Source organism: Schistosoma mansoni (assembly GCF_000237925.1).
Source record: "Schistosoma mansoni, WGS project CABG00000000 data, chromosome 1 unplaced supercontig 0071, strain Puerto Rico, whole genome shotgun sequence".
Taxonomy (NCBI): Eukaryota; Metazoa; Platyhelminthes; class Trematoda; order Strigeidida; family Schistosomatidae; genus Schistosoma; species Schistosoma mansoni.
The window spans coordinates 627,509-641,364 of NW_017385989.1; the positions used below are offsets into that span (position 1 = coordinate 627,509).

The 13,856-nt window shown below is 40.1% G+C and overlaps 2 protein-coding genes across 2 annotated transcripts; one reads left to right on the plus strand and one right to left on the minus strand.

The window, feature by feature from the left end:
• Positions 1-2,318: 2,318 nt before the first annotated feature.
• Positions 2,319-2,870, plus strand: Smp_201230 (unnamed protein product; the record flags this gene model as incomplete). The annotated part of the gene is made up of 1 exon (XM_018791818.1): positions 2,319-2,870. One exon carries the CDS (start codon positions 2,319-2,321, stop codon positions 2,868-2,870), a length of 552 nt encoding a protein of 183 aa, XP_018645043.1.
• Positions 2,871-6,762: 3,892 nt separating this feature from the next.
• Smp_031570 (60S ribosomal protein L18, putative) lies at positions 6,763-10,171 on the minus strand. Its single transcript, XM_018791819.1, has 3 exons — positions 10,151-10,171; positions 7,197-7,490; positions 6,763-7,111 (listed from the first exon to the last, which is right to left on the minus strand). The coding sequence occupies exons 1-3, from the start codon at positions 10,151-10,153 to the stop codon at positions 6,842-6,844; spliced, it is 567 nt and encodes a 188-aa protein (XP_018645044.1). The 5' UTR covers positions 10,154-10,171; the 3' UTR covers positions 6,763-6,841.
• Positions 10,172-13,856: the final 3,685 nt, after the last annotated feature.

Genomic DNA, 13,856 nt, shown 5'->3' on the forward strand with positions numbered 1-13,856 from the left:
TGTTTATATCTTTCTTCCGTAGTTTTCATGAAGGTTTTCACCAACCCCAACCTCAGTGATCCCCAATGTGGTTTCACTGTGTTTCATTGTTGTTCAACTATTCAAATCGTTGACATCCGAGTTCTTCTAAATAATTCAATCAGAAGCATTGATTACTAAACAACAAATATCATTCCTTTAATTCTTTATTCATTACAAATCATTGTCAGTAAAGATGATACAAGAGATTCTCATACATAGTTGCAGAATTCGAATTCGTCAAATCATTCAGGATATTTTTTAGCGATTCGACCATCAGTGTGCTCAGTAAACACGATCCTACACCTAGTTGACGACCCCTTTGTGTGAAGAAATATGTGTTTTGGATGTCACATTCAATCACAATTCGTATATAATGCAAAAGAATTATAAGGTACAGCTTCATTGAAGCAATCTATTGAGGTTAACCCCAAAATGTTTCTTTTTCTATTATTTCTATGGTTGGTCGCTTAACATTCAACCAACGTCCTTGTTACGTGTTATTACTCGTTGTTTCCCGATCAGTTTCTGCAGCCTCCTTTCCATTTCTTTTACAGCTCGGCAATACCCGGAGGATTCATATTAATCGTCTGGCAACCTCCGGTGCGCGACTACTCCCAACATGTTTGGTATCGATTCAAACGGTCGTTGAATCTGGTGGGGGAGTATTGTAGGGTCGGTGAAATGTCACTGAATATTCGAACAGATCATTGATCCCTGTCAAAGTCAAGGATAGTCAACGCGCACCAGTCAATCGTACGCCATGGACTGGCCCACGCAGCAGTGGTTATTCTTTCACTTCTGTACTTCCGTAGTTGTACCTTAACTAATATATTCTTGTAATAACGTCCTTTGTGTTGTACAGTCTCCATAGCGTCCATTATCCTTTGATGCGTCGATGGTTCAATCCACGTAAGGGCTGGTCGCGAGGCGTGACTTCAGCGTTAGTTGGTTCGTCACCATTCTCGTCTAACTCTAGTAGGCCCCCAATCATTTCGACATAGAACATCAACGTTGATGTTCTACAGTGTAATAGATTACATAGATAAACATAATAAGCAAGGACAACAAATTGATAGTGTGATGACAGATGTACTAGTTGTGATAAGAATAACAAAGGCTTGAAACCATTTTTCATAATGGAAGATAGGTCACTGACTTGAAAATATAGATGCCGAAATAACATTCATAAAAACCGTAAGATTGCGTAATAAGAAGTTCAGATAATTGGACAATGAAGCGTATACTTGAAAAAAAGGGGGACGAAGAAAAATGAACGAATAAAAAGGGCGAAAGATAATAATAAGGTCTTTCTATTGAAGCTAATTCGGATAAGGAAGAGATAGAGACGTTACAAATTCCTCATGAATACGAAGAATTGGATTGTTAATTCCGATCCATATAGCTTCTGCTATGTGTACGAGACGAGATCGAATCCCATAAGGGAAACTATTAAGAATGAGATAAATCACTTTAAATGACCTATTTATAACTACCACATAACCACTATCGATCAAGTCTTATAGAATAGAGCTGTGAATTATTTTGACGATACCCCTTCCTAACCACGAAAGATGTTCACTAACTCACTGAATCAGTTGTCTGATTGTGCGCCCAATATAGATTTCTTAACAGGAACAGCTTAATTCGTACATACACATAAATGTGGCAGGACCAGGTTATTTATTCTTTAGTTGAGAAATCTCCATAGATCGGGTCAAGAATGATAGGCAGATATTAACTGCACTAAACGTTCAGTTCATTGCTCTAATCACTTTATCCCGTAACGCATCAGCAGCTGTATCTCTGTTGACTTGCAGCTTCAGGAAGATAGGTCTCTTACTAGCCCTTTACGTTGCTATTGTTATATCCCCTGGTGAATTATGAATGGTAACTCTAAGGACTATTTATCGACCAATGTATTATGCCTATTTCCTATTGTACAATTGTTACGTAACTAAACTATTCATATTCGTGTTTCTCTTATCATTAGCTTTATTTTGATCTTTGATTTATTATCATACGATTCTTGAGTTATAATCAGTTTATTGATTACTTTGGTTTGTATAAAAACCCAGTGTGTTTGTAAATAATGATTCATATTGCCGAGGCTGTTATTTGTGTTCTGGACTTAACGGGCTGGGCTAGGCAGATAGGAAGGGCCGAATAGCACTCAAGACTGCTCGTACGATTTCAAGTATCATTTGCGTCCGATCAATATAATCCACTACCTCTCCTAATTGCACGTTCATATATATTACGAGTTCATACGATATAACAACTGACGACGGGGTAAAAAAATGGCTCTAACTTCCGATCAATTTCAGTTGCTAATCCAGAGACAAGAGCAGCGCTTTAGAAAGAGTCAATTGGAATTCATTGACAAGTTACATGCAAAGCTGCTGAATCACCCATGCTTTGGGGGTGCAACGGAAGTTGACGCATTAATTTCAAAATTGCGTACAGAGCTGGAAAACGATTGCAGAACGAATGAATATACCGGGGAAAGCCTCTATGAATCCGTGAAAAGCAGTAATTTAAGCGAAACAATAGTCACATATGATCAGCCCATTAGTCCAGTATTGTCTGTTTCAGAGGCATGCCCTATACGTGGCTCAAATCCTACTATCCCTGAAACAAAACGTGCGAACAATGAATCGTCCAGTTCACAGAAAGACAATATCTTATTAAGCGCCCATAAAATTGCTGCAGTACCCGCCCACGAAGAAACGGGAAACAAAGCGAGCAGTATAGCGGATACAGTGGTGCCAAATGAAACTAATCATAATGCGAAAAATGTTTCTAATGAATCTAATGATCAAAATTCTCTAATTTTTCTGCCAGATTTATAATATTTTGCTGATTCATATGTTCCTGTTCAAATCTCTTATAAAAATGGGAGAAAAATATCGGATGCATTAAATGATAATCAAGAATCCAATACAACTTTCATAGATACTGATTATCCTAATGATTCATTATCTACTAATGAGGTCCCGAGTAAATTCAAGGAAACTGTTTCAGAAGAATCAGACGCTGGTGACCTCAAATCGAATGTCGTCGATCCTCACAATCTAATCAGTTCTGGTGGATTCTCTGTTAAATACGACGAATATGTTTTAAATAATGGCACAATAATGGTAACTTGGGTACATGAGGATCCAACAGTCTTTCGTGGGGGAGGATGAATTCGAGAAATTTAAAATCCGGATTTTCTCAAAAAGAAGAGGTGTTATATCCCCTGGTGAATTATGAATGGTAACTCTAAGGACTATTTATCGACCAATGTATTATGCCTATTTCCTATTGTACAATTGTTACGTAACTAAACTATTCATATTCGTGTTTCTCTTATCATTAGCTTTATTTTGATCTTTGATTTATTATCATACGATTCTTGAGTTATAATCAGTTTATTGATTACTTTGGTTTGTATAAAAACCCAGTGTGTTTGTAAATAATGATTCATATTGCCGAGGCTGTTATTTGTGTTCTGGACTTAACGGGCTGGGCTAGGCAGATAGGAAGGGCCGAATAGCACTCAAGACTGCTCGTACGATTTCAAGTATCATTTGCGTCCGATCAATAAATTCACTCCTCCCTAAATTGCACATTCATATATACTACGAAGCCATACGTTATAACAGCTATTTTCTCGTTCATAACATGCAAGTGTTTCTACCAGTAGAATTGTGCATACGGACTACTTTAACGACATGAGAGACAAAATACAAAAGCGTTATCGAAGAAAACAACAAGTAGTGCGTACTAATTTGGAATGATAACTATTCTGTACTGTTCTCTAGGTATGTAGCGGCAAATAAATCCCCAAAATCAATAGCTCTGTAAGTCCTCGACATTGGATGCTGACCACATTAGTTTTAATGGGCTCAGCCAGCTGAAGGTGTTCGGTCATGCATCCGCACCAGATCACCAGTAGGAACGTCGTGTTCAACATCCCCTGCAACCACTAGCCAACCAAGATCAGTGGATTCTCGATATATTGATAGCCTATCAAATATATCTTCGAACCCCCTCGATCCTAACTTTTGATTTCATTAGGTGGGTATGATTCATAGGTGTTCCTGGTTAAAGCGGTCAAACTCCAAATACCTGTGGCATCTTCAGGTACAATGTTCAGTGTTAACGAACATAACCGTAAGTGAAGCTCCACGTAGATAGTTGCTTAGAAAGACAATCGCAGTTAGATATCATTGTAATTTTTTGTCTCCATTAAATTTCAGAATTCACAAGATTACTTTGCTTTTCAATAGTCCAACAGGCGTTACGGAAAGGCATTACCAGTGGAATATTTTTCATGTTCAACTTCGTTCTCAATAAACACTTTTCTAAACATACGCTTATTTTCAACTTTCATGGGAAACTCTTTGAGTGAGTGTTCAGAAAGACTGTTTGGTTTTAAATGCAATAGTAATTAAGCACACGTGCCTAATTAACGACACATAACCTGTTCTTTCTTTTGAAGAGTTTTTCAAATTACAATTAAAAACATAACGATCGATGCTATAGCATCTGTCAACTACTCATAATGTTGTACAATATGACGATTTTTTTAGTTTCAATAAATTTCTTTAAACATGTACCATTTTTAACGCCGATTGCAAATGTCGTGTGGTGTGTTACGGAAATAAAGGCGAACACAGTAGACGTTTGGAGTTAGGCAAAAGGCGTGTTAAAAATTAAAGTAAAATTAGATAAGTCAGCGCGTATTATGGCGAAAAGAAGATAATTCAGTGACATATAGAATACTGGGCGACATAAAGTTGAAAATCCGCATTATTCCCCTTTGATAGGCGAAATAGCATGGCACTCAGGCGCGTTTCCCCATTATTGGTTGCTCGGGTCGATTGAACCACTTCCTTTTTCGTTTAGCAAAACGTCTGAGAAATGTAGTTTGCTATCAAGTTCATCATCACACTTAAATTTGATTGATGAATATTTATTGTTCTAATCAACGATAATGAAAGTATTTTCAAAGTAACGGCAATAGAAGTCAGGCTTATCAATAACGTCTCCGAGAGTTCTGTCCCCTAGTTTCGCGCGAAAAACATATCAAGGATAGGACCTAGTAGTGAACCCAATGCTATTCCGTCAGTCTATAATGTGTTATTACGGACAAAAATGATGTTCACTTTACATTTCAGAATTATTTGAGACTAACCCCGGAAATTCCAATATTGATTTCTTCTTAAGTAGTTGTTGACACAAAGTCAACTGTCCCAGTTAATGGTACATTTGTGAACGAGGAAGCAACGTCTAGGGATATTATACCTTCCCCATTTAAGTTTATATGCTTTACCTCGAAAATGAAGTCGGAAACGTCCTTAACGTTCCAGTTGAAGACTGGTATTCGAACTAACCACTCACCAGTCTTATGGTATGTGGGACTATACATATTCAAAACTGGTCGGAGATGAAGTCTAACTTGTGGATTTCAGGAAAACCATAGAGTCGTGGTGTGTTCAAGTGAATCATAAATTGTTGTGTCGATTATCCCTTTGTATTTTAGTTCTTCAGGCGAATTAATCAGTAGTTTGTCTGCCTTCATATTTATAACCTTAACATCCTCGAGTCTTCAAAGTTTAATCGGATCTCTCGAAATTGATTTCATTTCATCGACGTAATTTTGTCCATTGGACGTAACCCCTCTTCTCTGTCCGGCTTGCTTATGATCTATTTAAGCATACGTAAAGCATCTTGATGCTGTTTGGTAAGTGGTAGTTTCACGGTATATTTACTATTTTTGTATTGTATTGACTTAAATCTAGTAGGTTGGTCGGGTGAGGTGGGAACCGAATGTTTTGTGAAAATAAATTTCTTCAAAATGCACATCGGTATCCAGTTGATCTATTTTATTTCCATAGTCACAGAATCTAGGGCCAAGAGACAAAGCCTGACAATGATCTACTGGGAAACATCCACCTGAGCTACAGAATTTCTTCACCATCTGGGAAACAACTTCATCCGCTCATATGTTATTTTTATCATGTGGGGACTTTTTGAATTTTAATATACATTTTGAAGTACTAACCTTGCTAGGTCGACTGTGATTTGTATGAATTCATAAAGCCTAATCAATGTACTATAAGCAAAGATAGATAATGGCTAGCAGTGGAATCCAGGACGTGCGTTTTATCCAATTCCGTACTAGTCAGCTGGATGTACCTGTATCTTAAAGTTGATGTTCACTGTTCGCTTCAAACGCCATCGCATTATCCACTTAGCTACTGGACCCTAATAGCCACCTGCTTGTGCAATGGGGTGAAGTTTAAAATCACTTAGTATTGTTTACTTGAATCTTCCCATTGATGTTTGGGACAATGATATAACATTCTGACGCATCGAGTGAAGCAAACACACCACTAGTCATTTAAGGAGACAAGGTTTCACGGTACCAGTAAAACCGAAATAAATCTGCTTGTCTGCTAAAACGTTACCAACGATAGTCTATGGGGAAGCGCCAACTTTGTGAAACCCATGTCAGTTATGAACACAACACGATTCAATTTGCATCAGCCCAGGTTGACACCCAACCTCAGTCGATGAATATTTATAGCTTCATTTGATTATGATACTCTAACGAAACAGTGATAAGACTAGACATCTTTATTAATAGTACTTATTTATACTTGTTTGGATTCTTTGAAACTGAATGTTTCACCATTCAGGCATAGAGGAATATACTAAGACTAATATTAGTCCAAAATCAGCAACACACTCGTCTTAATTATCGATAATTTATTCCAACCACAAACCCCAAACAGAAAGAATCCAAGCAAGTGTATATTTTTAATGTACAATTTTACTTTTTGTAAGCACGACTAGCACGACGACCTCTAGCTTTCTCGAACTTACGACCCTTTGAGATAGTGTAGGGTCGCGTATGGCTTGATGGTGCCCCAGGTGCAGGGCCGAAGTGTTTGACAGCAGTTCTTCCTTTTCTCGGTCCCTGAATAAGCACTGTATTTTTTCCTAGAGGACTGAGAATTGCCAAACGGTCGAAAGTGATTATTTCTCCACCAGCATGCAAAATCCGTTCACGGGCAGCCGTAGTTACTCGAAGAGCACACACCTGTAAATACATAGAATCATAAAAATATATTATGTCGGAAGAACGATTTCGTAAAAAAATTCTGAAAACTTCTTAAGTTACTCACTTTCATTTTTGGGAACTCTCGGATTCTCGTATCATTGGTGATGGTTCCAACACAAACAGCAATTTTATTTTCACGCCCACTTTTTTTCATTACTCGCATCAAGCGTGCCAGAGATAGGGCAGGCTTGTTGATTTTGCTCATAAAAAGTCTCCTCATAATTATTTTGTTGAACTTTGAACCGGTTCTACGTGCCAAAAATTTATACGCTTTAACAAGCAGACGAAGGTACACATCATCGCTTTTTGGATTTTTCCTCTTTACCTTCCTATCGTATCTGTGACAGATATCAATACCCTAGAAGTAACAAAATCAAAAAGTAGGAAGCATCTAGGAAATAAAAATCGAATCAAATGTTTGAAGTCATGTAAATTTACACTAAAAAAACATTTGCTAAGTATACGAAATCACATGAACCAAAACGTGTTACATATGCTCACGCAAAATCAGCATTTACAGAAAAACCTTTGGTAAAACACTAGTGTGTGGAACAGTATCTCAAGGTGAGATAAAATCTAGGGGTTGATGAGCGAAACAATGGATTTTTCTATTCACTGGCATGATATCAATGCTAAGTGTTTTCTTGTCATTAATATCAGTCGAGGTGACAACATCAGCTGGTTGACTGCACGTCAATAAAATGGGATCGCGAAACCTCATTTTGAACCGTACCCTTTATCGAGTCAACGACACTTGCTTAAATCAAAGTAGATGGAGCAGATGCGCTTCATCTTAAACGGAACCCTGAGTTATGATAAGAATATTAATAATATATCAGTTCGTGATGAGAACCCTAAATCTAATTCCTAACCCTAACCATTAACTGAAAATCATGATCTTTATTCTTCACACAGGTTTATAGCCCCATCTAGCCCTAGCAAATAAATGGACAATCGCAAGGCCACTTTAACGTCGTTCAAAGGTCGTCCCCCAAATTCTCTGGTATAGCTGAGTGGGGAGAGTCAGCTATCCCTCTCCAAATGCTCCCACATGACCACGCGTATACAACCACAGCGAGGGAAGTCCTACTCACTGCCGTCTCGCGGCGGAAGTGTTGTTTACAGAATTGAGAGGACGAGAAGCGAATGTCCGGCGCTTTAACCGTGTTAGTGGACACAGAAAGTCCACCTAGGGGAGTAGGAAAACCCTGATTCCAGACCAATGGTGTACATGAGTTCCAGTATCCTGAGGAAACAAATGGCGTATGAATCAATCGTTCGTCACCGGCTACCGTGGGACTGAATCTCCTCACGATGCTCCACTGCCTTGTGGACTAGACCTTTAGGTCAAAGGCTCCGGGTGTGGGCCCCTAAGTAAACCACCTGCTTCAGTCTGGGCACCTGGGCAGTATCACAGCCCTCACACAAATCGAATGAGATTTGTGCGGCGCATATTTATCTGGTGCTTCCTTGTACCAATATTTATGTGTTTAAATAAAAAATAAATAATTTTATGCTTCAGACAACGAATGTTACAAACATGTTACATGGAAGGTCTTTAACAACCTTTGCGACATTCACTTGATTCAATTAATCTAAGATGGGTTTTGTCTTGTAGGAGACATTGAGCTGCTTACTAAATTTCTCCTATCCCAGTTATGACCACCACGATGAAGTCCAGATAAAAGGTGGGATCCTCTAGAGTCGACCTGCAGGCATGCAAGCTTGAGTATTCTATAGTCACTCGTAAACTATCATCACGACATGCAGAAATATTATTTTAATATCCTGTTATCAAATGTTTGTAACAGTTCGTATACTTGTAAACTGACTCTTTTAAAGGATATTCACGGCTACGGAGAAATATCTTTTTGACATTATTTATTTAAACACATACATATTGGTACAAATAGGCACCAGATATATATGTGCCGCACAAATCTCATTTGATTTGTGTGAGGGCTGTGAAACTGCCCAGGCGCCCTAACACAAGCAGCGTCTACCTGAACAGTAATTTATTTAAACACATAAATATTGGTACAAGGAAGAACCAGATACATATGCGCCATACAAATCTCATTCGATTTGCTTGAGGGCTGTGATACTGCCCAGGTGCCCAGACTGAAGCAAGTGGTTTTCTTAGGGGCCCACACCCGGAGCCTTTGACCGAAGGATCTGATCCACAAGGCAGTGGAGCATAGTGAGGAGATGCAGTCCCATGGTAGCCGGTGATCAACGATTGATTCATACGCCATTTGTTCCTTCAGGATACTGGAGCCCATGTGCACCATTGGTTTGGAATCAGGGTTTTCCAACTCCCCTAGGTGGACTCGCCTTGTCCACCAACCCGGTTAAGGCGCCAGACAGTAAGGTAAACTACATAGCATTTTTTTTATTCAACGAAGCATCAACAACAAACTTTGAGTCCTTAGTTATGAGGTTGACGTGCATAATCCAAAGAAAATCATCATCTCACAAATTTCTTGAAAGTAGTGGTAAGTGGTAGTCAGTAAGAAGAATTACAACAACACGCTATGAGCTAAATTGGAAGAACTATATTACGATAGGTTCCAAGCCACCTATCGACGACTGTCTGGTGGGTCGGCATTCCCTGACGAGCAATAAAAATCGTCTATTTATTAACCTTATTGGTCTCAGTGTATTTTAATGTGAGCAGTATTACCATAAAACTAATCAGACGAAGTTGTGTATCACGTGCCGGTGATATAGCCTGACAGGCAAACACGCTGAGAATTTGATTAACGTAGTTTGATACGTCTAAGTGCCCAAAAGCTGTTTTCTTACCTGTATTCTCACATCTAAGCGTCCCCAAATCCGAGTACACTAAGAGACTTGGAGACTGGAATTACAGAACAATTTAAGCTATTAGTTTCATTATTTCTGTCATTATGCCTTGGTGGTATCATGGGTATTCTCCTGAATAATCACAAATTGTAGGGTGAAATAATATAACACGGTATGGATCATAACACCAAAAAAAGGCAGGACACCACATACCATTTCTTGGCGTGCAGCACGACAGACTGCCGCGCTGACCTACAATGGAGATTAAAACACTGACGACTTTGAAAAATAAATCTACTACATGAATCAAATGGTTTTAGACGAAATAGAAGAAGCTTTAACTCAACGGTCTTCCGTATCTAGTAGCAGTGGATCACTTTCAGGCAGGAACCTATGTATATATATATAACGCGCGCTATTTAAAAAGGACAGTGGTATTTTTCCTCGTTGAGTAAATTCTATTGTTTTGATCGTTATTAACGTATCAAGACTACTGTTTTTATACTTTGATTGAATTTCTTTCAGTTAAAGTATTCTATTAGAGTATCATTTTTGGTATCCTAAATAGTTTTATCGTCGGTACTCCAGAGTACCTTTGTTTTTTCTATTGTGTCTGTTAGTACTTTAGTACTAACTATTTATAGTTTTTTTCTACTTATAGTCAACACTCACTTTCGCATCCTAAAATGACTGGAAGATGCAACAAAAGCATTTGCCACCGCCCAGGATGTCGATATCCTGTTGATAGCGGCATGCAGTGCGATGAGTGCAAAGGTTGGTACCACGAAGTTTGCACAAATCTAACACCTGCAGCTTTCAAGCGGTTCAGTAAAAATGGGTGCGTATGGCTATGTCAACAGTGCTGTTTGGATGCAAATAGCCTGTTAACCGAGGCCATCTCAATAGTAAATGCCGCAAAAAAGTGTCTCGGCAAGCGCGGTCGGGATACATCAGTCAGAACTCAATCTGTCGACACGCAGATTGACACAAGGCAGGCCCAAGTGAGTCCAAAAAATGCCGACCCACACTCTACAAAGGAGGAAGAACATCCTCCAAAGAGGTCTAACACAACCAGAAACTCGCGCAAAAAAGTCTCTTCTGTCCCTCGTATCAAAAATGGTGCCCAGAAGGGAACTTCCGGAAACCGAAACCGCAAGGCTCGATCGGTTTCCAGCGCGAAAGATGACCCAATCTCCCAAGTCGTCCTGAACCTTCCGAAATCCCACAGTACGCCTGACGCGACTGTGGTTACCACTCCAAAGAACGTTGGCGATTGGGTACAGGTCGTAAGAAAAAAACGCCAAAATGACGTAAAAGGAAATCATACCCCCACCAAAAAGGGTCGACAAGCCGAGGTCTGATCACAGCGACAGATCAGTCATTCTCCATAGAGTCAAGGAGAGTGACAGCTTAGAACCGAAAGCTCGCTTTGAGCATGACATTGTGTTGACAAAACAACTACTCAACCAAGTTATGCCCAAAAACATCCCCGGAGTCACCTTGCTAAAGGTGTATAGACTAGGAAATCTAGCGCATCTGAAACCAAATCAATCTAGACTACTTAAAGTCGTTTTCAAATCCCCGAACGAACGCGACTTAATCTTAGAAAATGGACATAAATTAAAGGGTTCAGGAGTTTTTCTCCGTAAGGACTTACCGTTGGCGGACCGTGTTAAAAGACGGGAAGCCGAAAAGGAACTACAGCTCAGATTAGACGCTGGCGAAAAAGACCTGAAAATTGTAAATTTTCGGGTTGTGAGGCTTCGACAGAGGATGATGCCGAAGCCACTCTGGGTGAAGCACGAGGCCACCTAAATAGGCTTCGGATCTGTTATACCAACGCCCGGAGCTTACTAAATAAGCTACCGGAACTAGGTGTACAGATTGACTCAACTAGGCCAGACATAATCGCAGTCACAGAAACATGGCTGACGCCGTCTATAGATAGTAGGGAACTTGATTTCGAGGGTTTTACATTAGTAAGGGCCGACAGAACACAAACGCGTAAAGGAGGGGGAGTAGCTCTATTCATTAGGAATGCTATCCCATTCACCATTATCGACAGTGTATCCCATGAGAGTGGGACGTATGAATTAGTTAGCTGCCGCCTGAAATGCAGGGGACAAGAGTTGCTACTTAGTTTGATCTATCGCAGTCCAAGCTGTGAGGCAAACGAGGTCCTGCTAAGCAGTCTCAACACTTTATCACGAAGTGATCGATGTCTAATCCTAGGGGACTTCAATGCACCCATGGTGGACTGGGGAAATCTGCGGACTGAATCGTCAGCAAATTCCTTCGAACAGGAACTAGTTGATGCGGCAATCACATGTGCCCTAGTGCAACACGTGAGGGAAGCAACGAGGTACGACCCGGGTTCTGCATCATCCTTACTAGATCTTATATTGACTCATTATGAGGATGATGTTGCAAACCTGGATTACATGCCGCCCCTAGGCAAAAGTGATCATGCAGTTTTAAGCTTTGACTTCCATATAACTGTCAATCACGAGTACGCTTCAGCTCAATCCAGACCTAACGTCTGGAAAGCAAACATACCAGACATCATGAAATCAGCATCATCAGTAGATTGGAAAATAGACCCGGAGTCATCAATCGAAACGGCTTGGGACATATTCCGGAATTTATACTTAGAAGTTACCGCCCCCCACATCCCTTGGACTACACCTAAGAGAACGAGAAACTCCCCACCGTGGTTCAGTAGGGAGGTTCGCATCCTTCTCCGTAAAAGAAGGAAAATGTGGGACAGATTTAGGTTACTGGGGACTGACGAGGCAAAATCTCAGTATCAAAAGGCTCGAAATACCTGTGCCTCAACCCTCCGTAAGGCCAGAAAGCTGTACGAAGAGAAAATCGTTAGGGAATCCATAGAATGCCCTAAACGCTTGTATTCGTATATAAACCAAAGGACAAAAAGAAGAAGAAATGTTCCTTCACTATGGGGAGACAGTACTGCCACATCACTAGTGGAGGACGACTTTGGCAAAGCTCAAGTATTCTCTAAATACTTTAGCGATGTATACACCATAGAAACACCCTTCTCACCAGTCCATGAAAATCCCCCCACACAAACACTGGACAGCGTAACCATTAAAGAACTCGATGTCTTTGGTCTGCTAGTTAAGCTTGACATAGGTAAATCCACTGGACCCGATGAACTGCATCCTAGGTTACTAAAGGAATTAGCTAACTTTGTTGCGAACCCTTTAAGTGTGTGTTTTAATCTATCCGTAACCCAGGGTCGTCTACCAAAAGACTGGAAGAACGCCATAGTAAGTCCAGTCTTCAAAACAGGTACAAAACATAAGCCTGAGAATTACCGACCAATTAGCCTAACTAGTGTGGTTGTCAAAATCTTAGAAAAGATTATTCGGAAGGAGCTGTTAAAGTGTCTCGATGAAAACCGGCTCCTCTCCGAAAAGCAGCATGGTTTTAGAACAGGTTACTCTTGTCTCACAAACTTATTAGTCGCTCGTGAAAGCTGGTGCGCTCTTAAGGACCAAAAATTACCTATAGACGTAGCTTACATCGATTTCAGCAAAGCTTTCGACAAAGTTCCGCATAACCGGCTATTATATAAGCTAAGGAATGTCGGGATTGGAGGCAATCTATTGATGTGGATAAAAGACTTCCTGGTTGGGCGTCAACAAAGAGTAAGGGTGAACTCCAAGTTGTCTAGCTGGGAAACTGTGCTTAGTGGAGTCCCCCAGGGTACAGTTTTGGGGCCAGTGTTATTCCTCCTGTACGTAAATGATCTCCCTCGTCTACTATCGTCATCGGTCTTACTCTATGCTGATGATGTCAAGATATGGAGAGCGATACAAAGCAAGGGCGATAGCTTAGAACTTCAAAATGACCTGGAGAGATTATCTGAATGGTCCCAAACCTGGCAATTCCCGAT

Coding starts and splice junctions, on each gene's coding strand:
- Smp_031570 (XM_018791819.1), bottom strand. Junction 7,112..7,196: donor GAGAGTTCCCAAAAATGAAA/GTGAGTAACTTA, acceptor ATGTATTTACAG/GTGTGTGCTCTTCGAGTAAC.